Consider the following 23552-nt stretch of genomic DNA (forward strand, 5'->3'; position numbering starts at 1 on the left):
TGAGTGAGGCTGCACCACTGAGTGAGCAAAGCTGCACCACTGGGTGAGGCTGCACCACTGAGTGAGTGAAGCTGCACCACTGAGTGAGTGAAGCTGCACCACTGGGTGAAGCTGCACCACTGGGGAGGCTGCACCACTGGGGCAGGCTGCCCCATTCCAGTGAGATGTCAACACAGAGGTTGTTGTCCTCTATGTGGCTGATGGTCCCTGCTGTAGGAATGTGAAATTTCCCACCACTGACTGCGGACAATCAACAGGGATGAGCACTGCCAAATGTTCATTTGAACATGGGGGACACTGACCTAACACATTAGGCACAAAGATAAACACACGAGTCACGACTGTCCTGCCTGGTACACGGAGAAAAGCACATCTTTGGAGGTACAAGAGGAATTAATTAATGGTTGCAAAAATGGACAAAAAGGAATGGAATTATTTCTTTCAATAGCTCTGTGAAACACTATAAACTGTAGGCAGACGTCGTCCCTGAGCCTAGACCAGATATCTCATTTATCAGTCAAATGTGATGTGGCCATCAACATTGAATAACGTGATTACGTGGGTACCCACAATAATCAGCCACATAACTACATGGGTACTACTAAAGACGTGCCACTTCAGGTGGTGCCAAATTCTGCTCTGCAATGGCGTACAGCAACGATTATCTATGACGAGCAGTGGGATGGATGTGTTCATGGTTCTATGATCAAGACTATGGCATGTGTCTGCACTCCTTCTGCTGTACCACACTCCTATTATCACATCCAGCTTCATCCAACCCTTCCCTTGGCCTTCAAATGCAAAATCTGATTGGTTTTAAATAATTTTCAATTGTCAAAATTGCTTGTATGCAATTAGCCGAGTCCTCTACAATTAGCGCACATCCAGTCGACTGCACTTACATTTATAGATGCTCATAATTAAAGATTTAAGAATGCATTACAATTACAGTCTTCGCATATTCATATATCCCTTTTCACATTTTCGCATTTCAGTCCAACATTTGTGAATGCACGATGTAAGCAAACTGCTACATCCCTTTGTTTCTGCCCAAGGTGTTTGTGTAACGTAAGACGATGCTGCACGACAACAGTTCTCTATACGTACGTTTTTACTGGCTGCTTCTTCTTTTTCAGCGGAGACTTCCCAGGTGCAACAGGCGCGGTGGAGTCTTCGGCTTCCACAGAGGTCCCCATATCAGGTGGGATCTCAAAGCCAGTGGGTTTAGGTGGGGAACAACACATCTTCATGGAGGATTTGAACGGGTTCACACTTTCAATGTTGTCCGCATCGAAAGTATAGGATGTACGAGGCAGCTTGGGCGAATTCTGCATCTTTGGCCCTCCACCAAATGGATTAAAGTTGGGGTCATCGAGTTTGGAGAAGTCCAATTCGTAGGAACTTTTAGGCAATAAAATTCCCTCAGCATCTGCAGCTACTGCAGCCTCGGCAACAGGTGGAACATCGTGCACCACTGCTGGTTTCTTGAGCGTGGCCTTCTTCTTAGGCAACCCCTTTGCTCCTGGTTTTCTACCCAACCGTTTAGGTGGCGTGTGCTTCTTTTCAGGGTCATTTGCATTCTCTTTGTTGTCCGAGAAGTCAAACTCAAGCTTAACAGCCCCTTTCTCTGGTTGAGAGGTAACTACCTGTGCTTCTGGTTCAGCAAAGGCTGCAACGGAAGCTTGCTTGCGGTCAAAAGGAGGAGAATTCTGTAATTTGGATCCTCCAATTTGAAATGGGTTGACAGAATCATCGTAGCTGTAGGGATCGAATGTGTAAGAAGCTTGTGGAAGCTGTGGAGACTGCGGTAGGTTGGTTTCTGCAGGGACAGCACCAACGATGTCTGCATCAAAATGTTGTCCTCCAGCACTTGAAGGACTATCAATGTTAACTGTGGCTGGCTGATGCGGTAAGTGGTCCAAGACAAACGCGGTGCTCTTTTCCTCCAAGGGAATTGCAGGAATAGTTACCTCTGATGTCATCATGTTGTTCTCATGTACAGAACCAACATATTCTGCACTAGAGGAACTACACAAAGGATTTGCAACTGAAGAATTTTCCACATTTGGGAAATTGCCATTCAATGACAACTTCCCTGGTTCATTTTCAGCAGTGTCTGTACGAGTTTCCAGTGCAACCTCCTGTTTTGCAGAAGCATCAATGATGGCTGTTTTATCAGCTTGCGTTTTTGTCTTCTTTGTCCGAGGACTTGCCTTCAGTACCAGTGCATGAGGTTGTTGCACAAAAGTATCAACATCTGGGGCGGGGTTTTTCTCTCCGGTCAAAGAAGTCTCCAGCAGTCGGTTCAGTGCCTGGCCACACTCCCTTTCCACCTGGGATACCCCCTCAAGAAGGACATTGCTGCAAAGGTTTTCGAAGTCAAGGGCGTAGGCTCCTTTACTGGCGATGGGCTCGTTCTCGTCAAAGAGTTTCGGGCTGGTGGGAGCTGCCAGGGGGTCTTCAAGGGGAATGGCAACGTCTGCTTCGACAGGCGCTCCGCTCGGGGTGTCCACATCAGTCTCCTGTGGAGCCTCCTGGGGGAGCTGCGCACTCGCAGACGCTTCTAACGAGGTCGCAAAACACTCGGGAAACAAATCTGCAAAAAGGGAAAAAAGTTTATAATAAATGAACACCTTTTGTAAACGTTTTAAAGACAACAATTGATGTAAAGCTCATTTTGGACATTTATTAAATAAATCAGATTAGTGCATTCGTTCAACAATCAACTTTGTGCAACAAAATGTTTGTTTATGAAAAAACAACTGCACTGAAATATATCACATTGGCATTCTATTAAACGAAGGTATACAAAAAGACAGCCATTTAAAAAGAGGCTTAAGCAGTGCCAAGGTTCACGAAGGCAGCCAGATCTTTGACGGACGCAGCTTTCCAACAATAAGATGCAATATGCTATACATGGAAATTACATTAATATTTAGGATAAATGACACTAAATTATGCGTCACATCAAAATTGTCGCACGATTCATGGCTGGTCATGATGATGAATTAGCGGGTGAGTGGCGGCCTGCGAGTGAAGACAATGTTAATGTCTCCTGCTCTGCCCACCAGCAAGACACCTCGCACGCTCATCAATATTAATGATCACACAGGCAGAGTTGACAAGACAAAGATTCCCCTTTTCGCCTTGACAGAATTTTGGGGCAAGTGCTTTTAGCGAAGGTGGCACACGAGAGAGGGTGGGTTGCGAGCACCATGCTTAGCTGCATTTGTCTCCGAGGCGACGAAGTTTACACACCGCACAAAGTACTCATTTGAGGGTGAGTCGACCTAGGGGAGTCCTGAACTGGTTCAGACAATCCTTACTGGTGTTGACCTTGAGCAGGAATCGAACTCGGGTCGCCGGGTTCGCAGTGGCGCTAACCGTTACGCACCCAGTCCCCACGCTTCTCTACCCGGGGCTTGCCTCGATTCACAAACTCGAGTGAGCTCTGAGTGCCGGACTCGGGAGGTAGTTCTTGTTGTTAGCAACATGCCGATGATTGCCGAAGGTAAACAATGGGAAGGTAACCAGATGCCTAGATGTGTTTTAATCCTGTAAAGCCAGTATGGGCCAATCCAATCTCAAACGGGATTGGTCCGTACAGATCATCACCACTATTAAATGAGTAATATAAACGGGCGGTAATCGGATACTTCTGCTCTATTCAGCCAAAACTCACACTGTACCTGCACTTAAAATGTCACATTCAATGATGTCAGAGTATGCTACTTCATCCATTTTAGAGCCACCATACCATGGAAGCATAATAATGATTGTTGTCCAATATGCGAAGTGTGTGTGTATATATTAAATGCAGTCAGACAGCATACGAAGTGAAACGCAAGGACCAATGAAGTGAGTTTCATCAAAAGCTCCTCTCCACTACGCTGTAGAGAAACTGTAGAGAACCTGACGGGCGCCACGGTCGTCGTGCCCGTTCCGTGGCTCCGCACACACCACCTCTGCTTCAACAGCCTCCAGCACAGCTTCTCCCTCCCCCTGCTGTGTACCTCGCTCTCTTTTTACTTTCTCTATGGTGTCAGAAATATTTTGTCTTATTTGTACCGTGTATCACTTCATGTGTAGGGCCTGCCTCATGCATACCGTCTCGTTTGTATTGGCTGTTATTTTCACTGTCCATTTGTGCCGTCTTTCTCATTTGTGTCATCCCTATTACAGTCTGTCTTGTTTGCTGCCATATTTTGACGTATTTCTGTCGTTTATATTGTACCTAAATCTCGGATACATGGCCTGCTCATGAAATGCTTAAACAAGCTGGAGGTCGAGCTTGTATCTGAACTCATGGCATAGTGGTTGGTTTATGGTGAAACATAGGCCAGTCGATAACCCTCTCCCAATCTTTGTGCTGCCATTCGCTTATTGGAGGCTCCAAAACAAATCAGCCAAAACCTCTGTGACCGCCTTTCTCTGCAGTCCTCATCACGCTGCCTTAGAAGCTCCTCGAAATTTCTCATTAACACACCTGTAGTGAGCTCCGGCTATGGTGAGGAGTAATTTAGTTGCCACTGTTCACTTTTGGAACGAGCTCACTGGGTGGTTTCAGCTGGAATCCCTTCCTTCTCTGGCCTTCTAAAAGTATTCCTTTAGACATCCCTTTTCTTGCGCAAGTGGTTCGTGAAGCCCCCCCCCCCCCCCGCCAGTTAGCGTTACATCTCTGTGTTACCTGCTGCCAGTGCTGCTTGAGTGGTGCACGACTTGAATGTTGTTTTTCTCGAATGCGTATGCTACTCAAGTGTCTGCAACGTCGTGATTTATTCACTGTTGTAACTTGACTTTTTCTCAGCAAGGTCCTCCGCAGGACATTACTGTAAATCAGCCGAGGCCTAAATGTTTCTCAGCCATGTTAAAAATACTAATAATATCAATCCGTCTTTGGTTTTGCTATACTTACCCAAAACCAACCACTGTTATAGGTACGATTGTCACTCGTAAAGGGTCATCTGCCATCGGTTGTCATGGATCACTCCAGGGTTCCGCTACCCTGATGTTACCATCGTTGGCCTACTGGAGGCTCAACTGCTTTTGGGAGTTGTATTACCAAAGGGGTCTGTCCTCACCCTTGATAAGTCACCACTTTCAAATTATATTCCACCTACCCATAACGCTGCCACAAACAATGTAGCATTGCAGAGGCACAAATGATCAAACCAACCTCATGCCACCAAGATAACCTAAACTACTGAATTGGCTGATGGCCAAGCAAATATCCCCCAATCTCGCACTCCTTAGAGAGTTGTGATCTTACCAGTGGGGTTTCCCAAGTTGAGTTGTGCAAACTCTGCCTCAACGTCGAGTGCGTCCTGCTGAACATGTGCGGCGTGGACTGGTGTTGTTTGTTCTGGGGTTTCAAATGCGCCTTCCGAATCGGAGCTCCTGCAAAGAACGTAAGAGATCAACAGCCTTCTTTAATACAGGAATGTAGCCCAGCCTGTAGCAAAATGTTTAGGGTAAGCTGGCACTTGTAAGGACATGATATAAAAGCAACCAAAAGCAAGGACTATATAATATTTAAAAAGGTCCTTCAGTAGCAAACCAAACTATTGAAGACTGAAACAATAAAATACATCAAACAGGTCTTTAGCAAAGAGGGAAAGAATATTGAATTTGCTTGCATTTTAACTTGTCTCTTACTCTTTGGTTCTTTCAGTAAAGTCACGTAGATGAAAAAATACCAATAGATCACGACGTTTCGATAGCAACACAAGCCATCATCTTCAGGTGAAACAATACAGCAGGCGGACTGCTGAGGCAGGAGGAAATGTAGCGAGAGAGCTGCTGCAACCAGAGGTTATAGACGTTTGTGGTGGGTACAACTCACGGGTAAATGTAAGGCTAGCAAACGTAAAGCTAGTAAACGTCGGCTAGTGAAATTTACAGAGGGAACAAGGTGAAAGAGAGAGAAAAAATAAGAAAGATACCCACCACAAACGTCTATAACCTCTGGTTGCAGTAGCTCTCTCGCTACATTTCCTCTCAAATGTGGCATTCGTGCTAATAAAACAAAAGTTAAACGGTGCCATGTTGTGTTGGAGTACACAACATGCAACTTTGCTCAAAACAGTCTTGGCAAACGGTTTTGCGCCACAAGCAACACACACTGATTGGACAGATGGGGCCATGATGTTAGCATCGAGACCAGATCTAACATCGCTGAACATTTTGATGTGTATATCAGCTGTCCGTCACGGTAATAAACACATGAGCCTATTCTGTTTTCTCATTTTCCCATTATTTACTTCTCTACACGTCCTCGTTATTGATTCCTAGGCAGAGAAAGCACATATCCTCCACTTTATTATACATAGACATGGGCCATAATTAAGTTGATGGGCTTAGTATTGAGTATTGCCAACTGTAGTGGCTCTTTAGTAAGGATGACCAGAAGATTGAATACGAAATGTGCGAGCACGTGGGCGGGTCACGCCGCTGGAAGGGATGATATATCCAGTGGACGAGACTTCATGATAGACTGCTGGCAGCCGAGGAAGACGTCTGGGAGAATGCTGATCAGTTTTACCAAAATCTTCCAGAAACTCAAGGGGGGGGGGGGTGTTGGTGGCACAGGGGCCAGTGGACTTAGACTGGGAGGTCTAAACACCAGAAGGTTTAAAACCAGTGCTAAACAACGCCTTCATAGCAGGGTCAACTTTCTGCAAATGAACAGCAAGTATTACGAATGAGATATTCCTTGAATAACAAGCAAATAATGATCCCTTAGTCCACAAAACAGTATAGAGTCATATAATGATTATCAAGACTAGATGTTCGTACTCTATTGATTATTCTATTAGATGTACAGCCATGCATATGCATTATTTATGTGATTAACTATATGGTAGCAGGGCATTGCTCAACATTTACTGGTCATTGTCTACAACCTCATCAGTTCCCCGAGGTTAGGAAACACAATCTTAAAGTGCAGTATCAATGACAATTTGTGCACATTTATATTGTTGCTTATCACGTATTTATTTCAGTTTGCTATGGTAAATCCAAGCAAGGTTTTAGAGTCAAAACATCGACCAACAGAGGACATTTTCTGAAAATATCCCTCCTGGGAAAATCAGAAATACCAAAAAACGAATAAAATCACACAAACTATGCTGGCATCAAATGTAATTACTCTTTTGGTACTACCCAAGGCAACCTGCCAAATTGGAAGCGACAACTTCTCCAACAATCGGAAAACGCACAATACCGCTGGGGCCATGCCGTGTAACGTCCGCACATCCAAAGGTCAAGGGCAGACTTCGCGACATCACACGGCAACCCGATCCACTGCTGGACGAGTCCTCCCCAAGTCATCGTCATCCCTCACGGCAACACGATGCAACAATTCGCCCAGCTCCTGCGTGGGAACTTATCTCACTGCTCCATCTCCTTCACGGACACTCTCTTAAGCATCTCGTCCTCTTTGGCTTCCACTCTTTAATCAGTCTCGAGACCAACAGCCACGATCCCCTTCCAACAACAGCAAGTCCTGCCCAAACCCACGTCACTACTGGCGTTTGTTCTCCGAATCGCGTGTCCCTCTTTCTCTCTCCGTGCAATGCCAATCCCGCACCTCTCGACGATTCTTTGAGCACTCTTCAGTTTTGATTTGAAGCTTTCGTGACTGTAGAAATCCATACTCACGTAGGTAGAAAATACAATAAAATAATGTTATTTTATACCTACGTGACTTTACCGAAAGAACCAAAGAGTCTATATACACTCTTCAGTTATTGTTCAAATTAGCTTCGTCAGCGTCTACATTTCAGATCCATCCTGTACATGTGACCACTGATTGGTATCTATCGTCGACAGCTCTCTCATCTCTAGCTATTGTTTATCGCTCTTTCATCTCACTAATCTGCATCTCTTTACGTCCCAGCGGGCCACTCCAAGAGGCTCCGTGGTCAGCCTCTGGGCTGTGTGCCACCAGTTGAAGAACCCAGCTGTACTGTATGCAGTGGTTGGCTGTTCGTAGCCAGACACGGAGATACAGCAAGAAAACAAAGCAGATCTAATCTATAAAACAAGCTCTTGGCTTAGACGTGACAAGTACTAGAATGTGGCTTTTATTATAGTAACTGGAAATATTTCAGTCAGTCAAGCGATCATTCAAATTATAACCAAATTAAAAAAAGCACAAACACTGCTTTCATTGCAGAAAATGTTACATTTGAATCTTTTTTTGTCAATGTTCCAACTAAAAACATTAAAATCGAATGTATACTTACACTCACTCATCAAATTAAAATCAAGACGGTTTGCTCTTTCAATTTGAACGGTAAAAGCCTTCCCATAAAACATTGAGACGCTATTCTACCTGAACACAACGTAAGCACACAGAGACGGAGGCGACACAAATGAAGGCAACAATCCATCTCGACAGCAGCTCCGGGCAGCATGCACTACCTGTGAGCCCCACAACATTCGCCGAGTCACAAACGCAAAACACTGCACAATTTTTTTTGGTAAATAGTCTGTCAGCACAACAGCACAAAATCTACACTTCTGGCAAAACGTCTTCTTGGCTTTACAGGGCCCACACACAATCGGGGCAGCATGTGCATCTGCAGACAAGCGGGCCTACGCACACGATGCACGCAGCACTTACAGTGGCTCGGCCGTCTCCTGCACGCCTACCCCGGGGGGCTGCTGCGACTGCACGCTGCCCATCGCTGCCGCTCCGGCAGCGGGGGGCAGCGGTGCGCACGGCGGCACGACGCCCGGCCCCACCGAGCAACGGGCCCAGCACGGGCGGTTTGTGTCGTCAACGCTGCCACAGCAGCCTTGCTTCGGAGTGCTTCTTCATTGACATGCAGATGTAAACAAGTCGCCTTTTGCTTGCAACAAAAACCTCCAGGCCATCAATTATACCCACAACTGACTGGGAGGACACGCCGTTTAAAATGAAGCAGCCCAGAAAACCAAGAATCGGTATTTTTTCCCCGCAGCTACATTGTAAACGCTACGGCGGCGCTGCTCGCATGTGAGCAGTCCCACCCCGCTGGCAGGCGCTCAGCAAGGGCTCGTTGCAGTGTCTGCGCAGTTCCATTACATCATTCTCCCTTCAAGGGTGGAGCCCAGTTTTTGCCTCTGCAAATAACAGCAGCTCACTACATTTCTTTATTCCAGAAAAGCAACCGCATTATGCTTACGTGGCAGAATACGGGAGGATTGATAAAAACATCAAAGAAAACCAAATCAGAATAAAGCAGTTAAAAGCTAACACGTGAATGAGGAAGAATCCTTAATTAATTCTCCTTCCCTGCCATCTCACTGAGCTGGTACATTCCTTTCATTCCATTGGCTTCTCCCTGCTGCTTGTGGAATGAGCCTGACAGAGGACAGCATTGGGGTTGCCATGGAATTTCATTGCCCTGCTGAGCTAAACCAAGCACGTGGGTAAAAAGCCTTAACAAAGCTTTAAAATACACCACAAATCTACCTTGCTCACTTCTCGTACATTTAATGTACACAGCGAGTTCGAGCTGCGTATGCAACATGTACCTTCGTGAGCAGAATATTAACATTTTTGAAAAACAAAAATATGCAAAATGAATCAACAAAAAACGAATCAGACGTAGTGGAGCTTCCCATTATAGACGGAGGACACTGATTGCAAATCCTGACGCTGACCGACACAACAGGGCCCATCAGAGCCCTTCACAGATCACATCCGGTATGCCTTTTTTTCAGGCGGGACAGCCCTCGCCAAATTTTCGACGCAATTATGTATTATATGAATAATACACGGCTCTCAGTGGCCCTACCAAAACACAGGCCTGGCTGATATTTAATGAAAATTTGAATATTTTATGTGGAAGACGTTTTAAAACTGCTTTGTTCAGCATTCTTCATGATATCCGCAGGAAAGATGATTGGATCCTACCCAGCCCTAAAAATGTAGTCATTCACACAGCTATAATGCAATAACATGTTACCACTCACCATTTCTGATAAACACTTAACATCGTCTCATAAATTTAAAGATAATAACGCTAAAATTCGTTTCCACGTTCCTCTCTGCCTTGTGCCAATACGCTCAAGTCGTGGCCACATCTCTCTGGCACCAATCTCTTGTCGTCATCAAAACATTCGCTGTTAGGTCATCCTCTGAACAACACTTTTATTAATTTTCCTGTTGTTGTCCATCCTACATGTGTCCAAATAGTGCCACTGCCTGCATCATCAGGTTGTCTTCTTCGATGTGCAACCTTTATTTTACTTCTATGTTGGCCCCTCGTTGGGTCCAACTTAGATGGAGTATCCTTCTGTAGCAATACATTTCGAGTGCCAATATCTCATCTTTATCAGTCTTTTCAATGTACAAGTCTCAGGAGGCATACAAAGCTGATACAATTACCTTCAATATATCCAAAATTAGTATCTTTTAACTGTAGTTATCAATCATGCAGTTATGATGCCCCAGTCTCAGAAAACGAAATGAAAACTAAATGTGACACCAAAAGTCGATAATGCTGGAAAACACCACATGTGCCCCGAGTCCCTGGGCTGGATTGTGAGAATCCCCGCGTTGGGCACGCAGAGGCAGCAGTCTTTAACAAGACAGCAAGAGTGGACTTGGGCGGTTGTTTTCTACGCGTACGTTTGTCAGGATCATTGACTTTGATGAACATTTTAGATACCTCCCAAGTAACAATTATAAATAACCTACTGTTTAAATGCCACATCATATTTCCACTCACCGATTGCCAGATGCAAGTGTTGTGGAAATTAGATCACGAAAACAGCTTGGGGGGAGACACATCATCGACTTAATTTGAAGTTGTACACTTGCAGAATGAAGACATTGACCGCTCCCAGAAACGCAAGGAATCACTGTACGAAAAATAGGAATAGGTTTTACCCTTTCTGGCAATAAAACAGGTGTTAAGATGTTTAAACAGCAAATGGATACCTTTTGCAAAAAATACTGGCAAAAAAGGTTCCATAGATACAAGGGATCACTGTGGGGATCCAGAAGAAAGCAGGACAGCTGTGGGAACAACCAAGCAGCCCCATCTATGAGTGAGTTACGCAAAAATTAAACACCTCCATTGTATAATGATGCCTCTTTCATTATTACATTGAGACAAGGCGACATAGGCGATGTGAATGTACACTAAACCAATAATACCCTCTTGTAGACCATTCACGAAGAGCATAGGGACCAAAATAATGAAACATGTAGAGGACAACCAATGACATCAGCAAGTAGATATGGAAAATGTATTAGTCCTATCTTTGACTACCCATATATGATCTACCATATCCTATAACAGACAATACAATACCAATACAATACCAATTCCCAAAGCAGACCAGGCTCTATAATTGGTGGTAAATGATGCAGTCATCCAAGTTCTTACAATCCAAGGCCCTTCATAAAAATATTAGATATAAAATAAAATGTTTTGCATTGTTCAGCATTTTTCATAACCCTACCCAGCCCTAAAATGTAGCCATTTCACCTACATATGAATGTAAACCGACAGTCATGACATGAAACTAATATACGAATTGGTTCTTTCGGTAATCACGTATGAAGAAATAAATAAAAATAAATCACGACGTTTCGAACTCAACACAAGCACTCGTCCTCAGGTGAAAATGGCGTAAACCACACAGCGGGGGAACACACAGAGGGACATCACACACAGAGTACACAGAGGACGGCAAACTGCACGGAGGCAAATACAGCAAGCAGATGGGAGACGCGAACTCAGCAAACCTTAGAAACATAATGCGATGCAACCCAGTCGGCCAACAACACAGTTAGACACTGAACCTGGTTGACCACGTATTTCAAAAGGTTGAAAACACCAACATAAACAGAGGATAAGGGACTCGTGAACAGACACGAGGTAAAAGATAGCAGAGATACATACACTGAGAAGACACAGGGAAAGGTGTTATGGGCAGTACAGAGGGACACAACGAGCAACACCACACCAAGAGGCACACACACATGGAGAGGCACACACATGGACTTATATAGGCTGTAGAGGTGGGGGAAGGGAAACCGTGCATGGACATGCAAATACCAATGCAGGCAACAAATCGGAGGAAGCACATGGGAAACAAACGACAACGGGGACACCAACCACGGTAAATGAAAACGAAGCAAAATAACAATAAGTAGAGATACATACTGTGTATGCAATTAATGTTAACTGAAATAAATTACGTAAGAACTCAATCATGAAGGTTGCAATAGAGCGCTCAAGATAAACATGGGTCGCACACATCATGAGCTGTTCGCTAAATAGAATCGCCGAGTGGCTACGCAGCAGCACTCAGACTGGGTGTGTGCATGACGCACAAACCGGTTCCCCTTACAGCGAACAGAGCGAGTAGGACGGGGGGGGGGGCAGGAGATTAAGACAGTGGAAGGGGCTGGTGTGGATCAATGCATGTCGACTCACTTCAAATGTAGGGCAGGGCCACATGTACTAGGAGGATGTGTATGTACATGTAGAACTTCTCTCGCACCGTACGTAGCCAACCGTGCAATCGGATGTGTGGTAAAGTGGCGAGTGCTCGTGTGAGCAGCGCCTGTGAATGGTGAGTGCATTAGTAAGTGGTGAGCGTGAGTGGCATTAACAAAAGCGCCCGTGTATGTCATGATGTTTAGCGATTAATAATGTCAGTGACGAGTTACAGCGTGAGTGAAAAGTGTCAACGGTGCGTGTTGGTGCAATTGGTGAGTATTAGGTGCGAGTTAAGAAATACAAACATAGCGCGACAAAATGTTCTTGGCACCCGCTACACTTAATAATGGATACATATGTTGAGTAAACCCTATTTGACACCACTCAGATAACCCAGAATTCAGGGTAAGTTGGAAGAGCTACAGCACACGGAGCGCAGTGCAAGCATTGCACTCGCCCACTTCCACGAGACTGGAACCTCAGGAATGGTACACAGAGTGCACTGTGCCAAATTGGGCTGTCCGTGGTACCAAGCTGGAATGGATCAAGCGAACTTCGCAAACGTTCAAGACTTGTGAAGACAACCCAGAAGTTAACAACACATTGCAGGAGTTCATTATTAATTGCTGTAGAAATAAGATACTGAAAATACCTGTCAAATGAAGAGAGATGTTGTGAGGGATTGTCCAGGCCGGTCTGCAGCTGCTCCGGAGCCTCATCACCCGCCGTACCGGTGGTGGTGCACGGCTCACTCTCCAGGCTGAGCCACCCACACACAGACACACACACATATGGTGTAACACACACATAGTGTAACACTAAACAGTGTCACACACAGTGTAACACTGTGTTGCACACACATATGGTGTAACACACACATATGGTGTAACAGTGTAACACACACATATGGTGTAACACAGTGTAACACACACATGGTGACACGGAGTAACACGAAGGAAACACGACATCTCTAAGCAACACGAAGTAACCTTAGTTATGAAAATGTTTCAATGCTGTGTGCAGGTCAGCTAGAAAATGCAGTTCTGTACTACATCTAGATGCCCGGTTCATCAAGTCCTCTGGCTTGGTGTTAAACTACTTAATGAATGCCTCATTACTCCGCTGGCTAGAAACTGCACTATTCTGCCAGCCCAGTACTGGTCAGGTCCTGCTGCAGCTCTTGGCACAGAATCGCCAGCAATGCCCGGGCTATAGCCCCTCCCTCATGCCCCAGGAGCCCCGGGGACCCAAGAGTCAACTCTTGAACCCATCCCCACCAACTCTCCACGTCCCGGGGCTGGGAGTGAGAATATTTTTTTTATCTATAAAGTTAACTTTTTCACAGAGTTTTGACATGGCAAATGAATTGAAAATAGTTTAAATCGGAACCAGACGTCTTGCAATGACAAACACGTCTGGAAAGGCGAAAGAAGCGAGCGGTGGCACGCAGCACAAGTCTTGCTTCTACTTCACACGGGTGTCTCATTTGGTGCCGAAGCATCAATCTCTTTACTCTACAGCCACACTATGCCATTCCAAAGCCAATTGGGCGAAAGTTGTGCCACTGGGATATAACTGCTGATGTTTGCAAAAAAATTTCAGTATCAAACACCGAGCTTGCAGCAGCTGTTGCATGTGCCTACGGGGGCTGAAGAGGTTCTACAATTGCTTTTAACGTGAGAAGACCTCAACGGAGATCACAAGTCATTCGGTGAAACAGAGGCGCCGAGTTATCGTGTGCCACTTAAAGACCATCGCCAGCCGCGAGCGGCGCACCACAGCATACAGCACGCACATGAAGCGATCGCTCGCACTCTGCACTCACAATTCACGTTAACGGGAGGACAATCATAAGTTAGATTACACCTCGGAAGTACAAAACAGTCCGTTGTGCTCCAGCTGTATTCGGACCAGACGTGGTGGCACATTGCCTGTAATCCAGCAACTATGGAAGCAGTATGGGTGGATCAAGAAGAGACGTAGACTGAATGGGACAAGCCAATGAGATGGTTGCAGTGGAAGCACAGCAAGCAGGTTTACAACATATGCGTGGGATTTCAGTGGATTGTTACAAGCCCTGGAGGTTTGTTTGTCTTGTCAGTCTACTTCTAAAGGCCCTCGGATAGAGGATAGGACTCACTGGTAGGTTACAAGCCCCTAGAGCAGGGGTGGGGAACCTTTATTCTGCCAAGGGCCATTTGGATATTTATAACATCATTTGCGGGCCATACAAAATTATCAGCTTAAAAATGAGCCTGTTATATTTGGTCAAACATTTAATTAACTCACCCCTAATGTGATGGCTGAAACTGCGTCTCTTTGGCGAGGCGTGTGACGTTAGCTGGTATTGATGATGTTGCTACTCGCAACTGCTTTTCCAGGTTTGCTCCTAGATTTATTGAATTTCGAGTCCCGCCTGCGGTTGCCTTGGCAGGGCCAGATTAAATGATTTTGCGGGCCTTGTACGGCCTGCGGGCCGGACGTTCCCCACCCCTGCCCTAGAGGGAAAATCGGTTGTATATTGGGGCAGTGACATGGCTGAGCGGTAACGCCTTTGTCATTTGTTGTAGAGATTCATGGTTCAAACCCTAATGCCACCCTGGTTAATACTGTGGGTGTATTCACCATAAATACGGGCCGTCTGCTTCACACTGAGCACCACAGATCCCGTGATGTTATGTAAACAAGAATAGGCAATGTAAGCCGACACAACGCTCTAAATTTGGAAAAATCACCCTAAAATTACTAAATTTGGAGAATACACAGCAACATCGCCCCAAATAAATGCTTGATTTATATTTATTTTATTTAGCAATTATTGCAAATTATGTTTTTTAAAGACATTTTAAACCAGTATACTTTGTACAGCATGTTTGTGTTTTTTCCCTCTCTTAATTTGAAAAATTAAAAGATAATTTGGACAGCATGGCCACCAGCATGGCAAGGAAGGCTTGCGCTGGGTGCACTGTGATGTTGCTGGCACAACTCAAGCTCACACTGTTAGTGTGAAGGAACCTGTATTATTATTATTACCTCAGAGGGACCACCACACTGTGGATGCTGGAAATGGTTAAGGAAGACATCGGACTTTGGTCTTCTGGGGCTCTGTCAGAGCACGATGGCATTTCTTCACTGACATCTGCAATCCGATGTTGTGGATCAGCGAGCGAGTCGCTGCTCTCAGGGTGCAGCAGCAGCACGCTCTCTTCACTCGCGCTGCCCTCAGGGTGCAGCAGCAGCACGCTCTCTTCACTCGCTCTGCTCTCAGGGTGCAGCAGCAGCACGCTATCTTCACTCGCGCTGCCCTCAGGGTGCAGCAGCAGCACGCTCTCTTCACTCGCGCTGCTCTCAGGGTGCAGCAGCAGCACGCTCTCTTCACTCGCTCTGCTCTCAGGGTGCAGCAGCAGCACGCTCTCTTCACTCGCTCTGCTCTCAGGCTGCAGCAGCAGCACGCTCTCTTCACTCGCGCTGCCCTCAGGGTGCAGCAGCAGCACGCTCTCTTCACTCGCTCTGCTCTCAGGGTGCAGCAGCAGCACGCTCTCTTCACTCGCTCTGCTCTCAGGCTGCAGCAGCAGCACGCTCTCTTCACTCGCTCTGCTCTCAGGGTGCAGCAGCAGCACGCTCTCTTCACTCGCTCTGCTCTCAGGCTGCAGCAGCAGCACGCTCTCTTCACTCGCGCTGCTCTCAGGGTGCAGCAGCAGCACGCTCTCTTCACTCGCGCTGCTCTCAGGGTGCAGCAGCAGCACGCTCTCTTCACTCACGCTGCTCGAGGTTTCAATTCGCTCTTCTTGCTGCTGTGTTTCAATCGTGCCATTCTCATTTGCCTTGTAAATCTCCTTTCCATTTGCTGTTTCCTCAATCAAGTAATCGACGTCATGAAGCAAATGATTTGCATCACCATGGGGACCGGTTTCAACCAAAGAATTAACATCATCTTGAAAAAGGGTGCAGGCTGTTCCAATAGCAACCACATCTCCGTGAGATGCAGGTTCGTCCTGAACGGCATCAGAGAGCCAGACTTCTTCATTTATGATGGGGGCTCCGTGACGAAGTTCACTCGAGTCTCCTGTTTCCAAACGCGGGGTAATGCACTCTTCCCCATGGTCGTTCAAATTCGATGACAGAGGGATACTCGTTGTTTGCCAGGACAAGTCAGAGTTGAACTTTAATTCAGCTTGTAGTACGTCAAGTTGGTTACCCGAATCCTTCACTTCCGTTATAACTTTATTTGTTTCAGGATGACGAGCTGCATCTCTGCCCAACTCTCCAGGCGGTTCAATTTCTGCATTATCTTCAACTTCACTATCAATGCCACTTTGAGGTTGACCGACAAAATCATTAATACGGCAGTTTCCTTCAAGCGGAGCGTCGTCTATGCTTTCGGCACACGTGTCGGAACGATCTGCATGGACAACACTGAGACGCTCAATGTCCTCTTGAGGGTCACGAGTAACGTCATTCTCAAGGCTACATTCTTCTTCAATTGTGTTGTAAGCCGACTTGTCAGAAAGATCTGAATGTGCAGCATTGTAACTCTCATTTGTGTCCTCAATTTCACCCGAATCATTTTCATCATGTGCATCGGTCGCAAATGTACAAAACAACTCGGTGTCAGAATCCTCATCAAGTGATAATTTACTGGTGTTCTCTTGGCAGTCGCCCGAGCCAGGATTGAAAATAAATTCAGCACAGGTGGCAGATCCCACATCGTGGCTCTCTTGGTCATCGGCACCTACTGTTGTAAGCGTATCGTCTGCACAACTTGTACATGGAGTATTAAGCTGTTCTACAGTCACCGATTCTGATGTACTGTTTTCAATACGTTGTTCATGTGATGTGGTAATAGCTAGTGAATACGTTTCATTTCCTTGCACATCATTTGGTTCCAAAGTATCACTCCCATCTCCAAAGCAGAGATTTTCAACTATTTCTCCTTTGTTAGGAGGAAAATTACTATTTTGTATTTTCAAGTGACAATCGGAAGCCAATACTTCTTGAGATTCGAGCTCAGAAACGCCTATGTTATGAGAGGTTATGCACTCCATATTGAGAGGTTCTTTTAGTGCAGTGGAAATGTGAAGAAGTGGATCGCTGCTAATGGTGTCACCATCAGCAACGACACTGTAGAGATAAAGACACACGTTTTAGTGGATGCAAAGGTATGAGGACACATTTCAAGACATATAGAAGAAAGCAATGTTAACAAACAGAAAGACAAGCAATCTAAAGCAAGAACATAACAATCAACACAAGAAGCTTCTCTCCATACAGGATTCCTACAGCAGTGGTTCCCAACCTTTTTTAATTATGTACTCTCTGAAGTCCCCATTGGAATCTTAGTCTCCACTGCAGTGAGGGCTGTTGTATCCCTGCAAACAGCACTCCAGATAAGCTGCTCGACAGGAATTTTATGCATTCAAATATTACATTTGATGCACAGTAAAACACATAGCAGTTTTTCTGTAGAGCTTGAGTTGACAAGAGAAAATCGTGGATGCCTGTACTTTAATACTGCAACCCTGTACACATCATATTCCGTTATGAATCCCCTTAAGTCTAATGGTAGAATCTGTTGACCCAAGGTTGGGAAGCACTTTTCTTACAAGGCAAGCAGTCGAGATAGAAATGACATTGGAAAACTTGGGTTATGTGAAAGTTGTTACATGAACAGAAGACAATCAATAAAGGAAAAAACATAAATGTCGTATTGCAGTACAAAATCTATTTTAGGTCTAACATATGAAACAATTTTTCCAAATTTATCTGCCATTCCTGGAACAACTAAGTCATTTACCTAAATTCTATAACAGTACTGCACAGAAATTGAAAACCTCCACTCCAAAATAATGTTTACTGAAATACTCGGTAATTTCTATAAACACTGTCCATTGCAACACACACCACCTCCACTGTTTAATCACACTTATAAATAGCCACGGTTAGTGAATGGTCTCATCTGAGTCACCATCACCGTGAAGGGGAGACGGTGTTTTTGGTGTCCTTTCGGCAGGGCCATGCCCAGCCACAGAAAGCCATTTGCTAGCGCTTGACAAGGCCCTACACTTATTTAAGGGCCAGTTAACGGCCATACACTTTGCTTGACAAAAGGCGTTTGGTCAGGATGGTGTGCGAGGCCAAGAATAGCTGGACATTCTCAGACAATTGCAAGCAGACTTTGTAGATTCAACAGGTACACATAGGCTCAGGATGCAAATCTGCTTTTTTCTGAGACCCACTGCATAACTTCAATGTTAAATGTTGCCCACTAAAGAATGGCACTTTGTCACAATGCTGTTAAAACTGATTACAGCTATTAATTTATAATTTATTCACCTGACTAGTTCCAATGCATTTTCCTTATGAAAGGTCATAACAGAAATTGGGCTTAAAATACAAATCAATTATGAAGAATAACATTGCCTGCGAATTCCTACATGTTAAATAATCTTCATTGTAAGGGAACGGTGCCGACGACAAGACTAGGGATGCATTGTCAATGTGTGAGCTCAGACGGGGCAGATCAAGTTATTCGGAATGATTTCAAGGTTTAAGGGAATATTTCATGGGTGATTTCAAATTTATTTACATATATAAACAAAAACATTCCCATATAACTAAGTGTATGAGATGGGGTTTCCTACCTCCTTGCGAGAGCAATGAAGATGCCAGATAGGGGTGATTGTTTGAGCATTACAAAGCATGGTAAAGGTATCGACGGTGACGCTGTAATGGACACAGCTGGCTGCACGGGTGACACCCTCTGCTGCTCCTCGCTAGGCGGGGGGGTGGAGACTGCTCAGCAATCAGCCAGCACGCTTCGTGTGATTGTACTTAAGTATTTCTGGGACTGTGGGTAATTATATAGTTCATATTCTTGGTTCTTTCGGTAGTCACGTAGATAGAATATAAAATAAAATGAAAAAAAAAATAGTTCTGATTACAATTATATAGTTCTTACAGGAGTGGCAGCGACAGCAGGGAAAGGATCATCTGCAGTCCTATTCAATGATTTTTTAAAAATGTAATTGTGCACTAAACCACAATTTCAACATCGTGCAACTATATTTGGTTAATAAAACCGGTATATTGAGGATGTGTTTTCTTTTTCTTTTATTACCACACTTGCTTACCCAGGAAAGCCTCGCAACTGTTTTTTCAGGAGGGCCTTAGCCAAGAGTTTGCAGTCCAAGGGATGATTGCTATGCATAATCCAAATTGAGAAACTTGCTGGTAATTTTTCAAATGTGAACCATGACGCCAGCACATAATGGCCTATTCTTGAGAATTACATCATGGGATCTTTAATGTCAACTGTGAAGCAGACGGCACGTATTTTGGCAGTTATAACAGACTTAGTATTAACTAGGGCAGCTGGTCGATTTGAACTGTGAACCTAAATTAAAACTTTATTTTTATTTTTTATACCAGGTAAGGCCCACTCAACTGCATAGCTCTTTTTCAGAAGTGGCCTGGGCACAAATGAAAGCTCAACAAAGTGGCTAATGTGGACATTTATAGCAGCCAAATACTCTAAAAGCATGTTTTAGAATGGGAGGGGAAAACCGGAGGACCCAGAGAAAAATACATGCAAGTGGGAAGAGAGAGACATGCAAACTCCAAATACACAGCAGGTATCACAGCGTCGGGACCGAACACACGACCTCCTGCTACCAAACGAGGTTGTTAACATCTCGCTACCTCCACGACAAGCGGCAAACGTGCTACCGCCGAGGCAACGTCATCGCCCCACGAGCATCACCGAGAGAGATCTTACCCGGCTCCTGTGCTTTGCACCGCAGCAAGGTCTCCCCCTGCCCCCAGCAGCAGCAGCGGCGGCGGCGCAGGGCTGGACTCTACGAGCTGTAGTGGGGACGAAGGGGTCTCCTCCTCGCGCGCGGCAACGGGGAGGCCTCCTCCCCACACGCCTTCCGCTGGAGACAGCGGCTTCTTGGTGACAGGGTCGCGTCGAGGTGTCTGAAACGTGACCTGCGTTGGGATAAACGCGCACTCAGTGCAGCCGCCCCCCACGTGTGCACAATTTCATTTAGGTGTATCGTGTGCACATGTTGTAAAATGTAAACATTGTTATAACCACGTCAACCATGTACACCCGAGAAACCATTCAATAAAGTAACTCAAATTTCTATAAACTTGTGTCACGAGGAAGGCCTAGATCACCCGCTATGTAGCAACAATTACTATTTTATAGTTTTGGTAAACTTATGGGGTACATTTAACACGTTTTTTGCTATTCATTTAAATGCCAAACAATTAAATTAGGTATCCAGCCAGACATTATATCAAACCCAAAGAGTAGTCTTAAGAGATGTAGACAATGTTAGAGAAGTGGTGAGACATATATTGACTATAAGAAATACAGTAAAACTTTGACAGCCAGACTCAGTAAGGAAAGAATGTTTCCATTTAAAGGGGACATCCAGCATACCACAATTAATAATTATACAAGTTACATTTCATTTATAAGTAATACACACCTCACACATTTCACTGACATGTGATTAGTTAATAAATAAATACCACATTTTTTTACTATTTTATGTTTTACTGTTTAATAACCCCTCTAAAATGACGTGCACCGTACAGTTTAAGAGTCTGAGAGTCGTGTACGAGTGCAATGTTCACCTAACGCCATACAACGGATATCAGGGGAGCAATTGTGGAGCACTTTACAACTGATAGTACACTTGCGCGCCAATCGAATATGCTGTATTAAATGGTCACGGATGGCAATTGCCTGCACAAGATGAACATCGCGCTTTTCCACGGTGCTCTACAGCCTGTATACCGCGCAAACAGTGCTGTGATCAGAGGGTTTTTGAGGGGGTTCACATTTTTATTTGCTTTTCAGTAGCCTTCCCGGCGTACCCCAAATCCCAGTTAATCCGAATAGGACCCCGAGAGGTTTTACTGGATAAACTAAAGAAACTTATGAAGTGAGATGAGAGCTATTGACAAAGTACAGATGTAGTGAGATGGGAGTAGGTGTAGACAGGATAGACGCAGAAGTGAGATGTGAAAAATAAACTAATAAACTATTTTTATTTTACCAGGTTAGACCCACTCAGCAGCTATACAGATATTTTTCAGAAGCGACCTGGCCACAAATGATAGCTCAACGAAGTGGCTTAGCATGTGGAAATTTATAGCAGCCAAATACTCTAAACGCATGTTTATAAAAGTGGAGGGAAAAACTGGAGGACCCGGAGAAGAATCCACGCGACTACGGGGAGAACATATAAACTCCAAATATACAGCAGGGGTCAGGGTTGGGATCGAACCCACGATCTCCTGTATACCAGGCGAGGTAGTTCATCTCGCCACCGTGGCGAGATGAGACAGTGGTACTGAGATAAGAGAACATGTTAATGTGAGATAGATAGACAGACAGACGTGTAATTAGATGACAGAAGATAGATGTAGACGTGACAGTGATGAGATGTAGACTTAGGGCAAATGTAGTAAAGTAACAACTTGGACCAGACAGATGCAGTAAGATGAGAGGAAAGAGATAGATGACAGGTATGTGGAGATGAAAAGTACACGAGAGAGAGAGATAGTGGCTTGAGCAGAGGCAATAGCGGTGGTGGGAAAAGAGGCGTAGACAAGTGACAGATGCAGAGATATTCTTGGTTCTTTCGGTAAAGTCACGTAGAAGGGAAATAATAAAATAATAAAAATAAAACATGATAAAATAAAATTCTCACGTTTCGCAGCCGGCTGCTTGCGTTGTGGCCGAAACGTCGCGAGAATTTTATTTTATAATGTTTTATTATTTCCCTTCTACGTGACTTTACAGAAAGCACCAAGAATATGAATCCCTGCAGTCACGAAAGCTTTAAATCGAAAAAGATGCAGAGATGTAAAAGACACGCTTGGATAGAAGACAGCGAGAAAGGGTGAATATGTATTCAGGATTGATCAAAGATAGGAAGCATTTCAAACAATCTATGAGATGATCGACAATCCATTGAGATATGAGAAAACAGAAGTGGCAATCAGATGAGCTAGAAGAGACATGTGAGAGGTACTGTTTGACATTGCTGAGCACGGGTCCAAAGGGCTACGATACAAAGTGTCCAGCGACGGAAGACACGAAGGAAAATAAAGCAGATTTGAATAAACTCTCTCGTTGAATTCAGCAAGTTTATTTGGGACTTGCGCGGTGCAACGAGTTACAGCGTTGCGCAGTTCGTCAAGCCCTGTAATGATGCATGCGAGCACAGTGCGGATGAGGAAACCGTCTAAATTGTCAGAATGAGTTGACTGATTAACACGTAGGCTTTCGCGACCAATATCATATAAAATAGTTTTTTTTGGGTTAGATCGCATAAATATGAATGTGGTGTTAAACCCGCTACCACCCGCCACAGCCAATTAGGAAGGTTTGTCACGTAAACAGAACATGCCAATTCATTCGAAGTACAGCACACTGGTGTGTTGGAGAGCAAATACACAACAATAACAATCCGAGTATGACGTTTCACCAGTAATTACAACTACCATCATCAGGCAGACAGTCAAATATGGCTAACCCCCCCAAAAAACCTGTATTATGGATGAGTTGACTGACATTTTCAGAGGTATCAAAATACGAAGTTCAAAAGGAACAAACGCTGTGCTAGTAAGTGGTAAAACAAGAGTGATAAGGAAGCGACAGGCATAGAATGCAGCCATTCAAGAATTACCTGTGAAGATTAAAGTGTGTTCACACTTTAACTGTGCAACCGATTTTTTGTGTTTAGTTTGTTGTCCTTCCCCTGGACCTCCGATTAGCACAGTTGGCTATGCAAGGTGCCAAAGAAGTTCAACATACAACCGTGCAACTCGGCAAATATATACTAGGGTTGCCGTGATATAGCAATACATCTACGGGCCAATGTTATGCCGGTATCATAAGATACAGTCCTAGGTTATATTGTACGATAGAATGCGCACAATAATCGTATTGTCCATTTTGCTAAATATCGCAATTTCATAAAAATTTGAGAAAAATGTGATTAAAAGAATAATTAACATTAAAGTTACGAAAAATTATATTACTCATTAAATTACCTTATTATAACACAATTGACAGAATGTCGATTG

At 44.6% G+C, this 23552-nt stretch overlaps 1 protein-coding gene across 5 annotated transcripts in view; it reads right to left on the minus strand.

Moving 5' to 3' along the window:
• Positions 1-23552, minus strand: part of LOC133345682 (transforming acidic coiled-coil-containing protein 2-like) — a 51501-nt gene that overhangs the window by 22371 nt on the left and 5578 nt on the right. For 2 of the 5 annotated variants that reach the window (XM_061556646.1, XM_061556645.1), the window contains exons 1-3: positions 13099-13213; positions 5270-5397; positions 1108-2596 (exon numbers count right to left, since the gene is read on the minus strand). In XM_061556646.1, the coding sequence (XP_061412630.1) occupies positions 1108-1985 (878 nt within the window). In that variant the 5' untranslated portion in view covers positions 1986-2596; positions 5270-5397; positions 13099-13213. Of the gene's footprint in view, positions 1-1107; positions 2597-5269; positions 5398-8626; positions 9232-13098; positions 13214-15479; positions 17568-20220; positions 20433-23552 lie in introns of those variants that run through there. The other 3 variants (XM_061556644.1, XM_061556647.1, XM_061556649.1) reach the window with 3 other exon arrangements.

The sequence above is a fragment of the Lethenteron reissneri genome, chromosome 22 (assembly GCF_015708825.2).
Source record: "Lethenteron reissneri isolate LAM-NWPU_2019-01 chromosome 22, ASM1570882v1, whole genome shotgun sequence".
Classification (NCBI taxonomy): Eukaryota; Metazoa; Chordata; class Hyperoartia; order Petromyzontiformes; family Petromyzontidae; genus Lethenteron; species Lethenteron reissneri.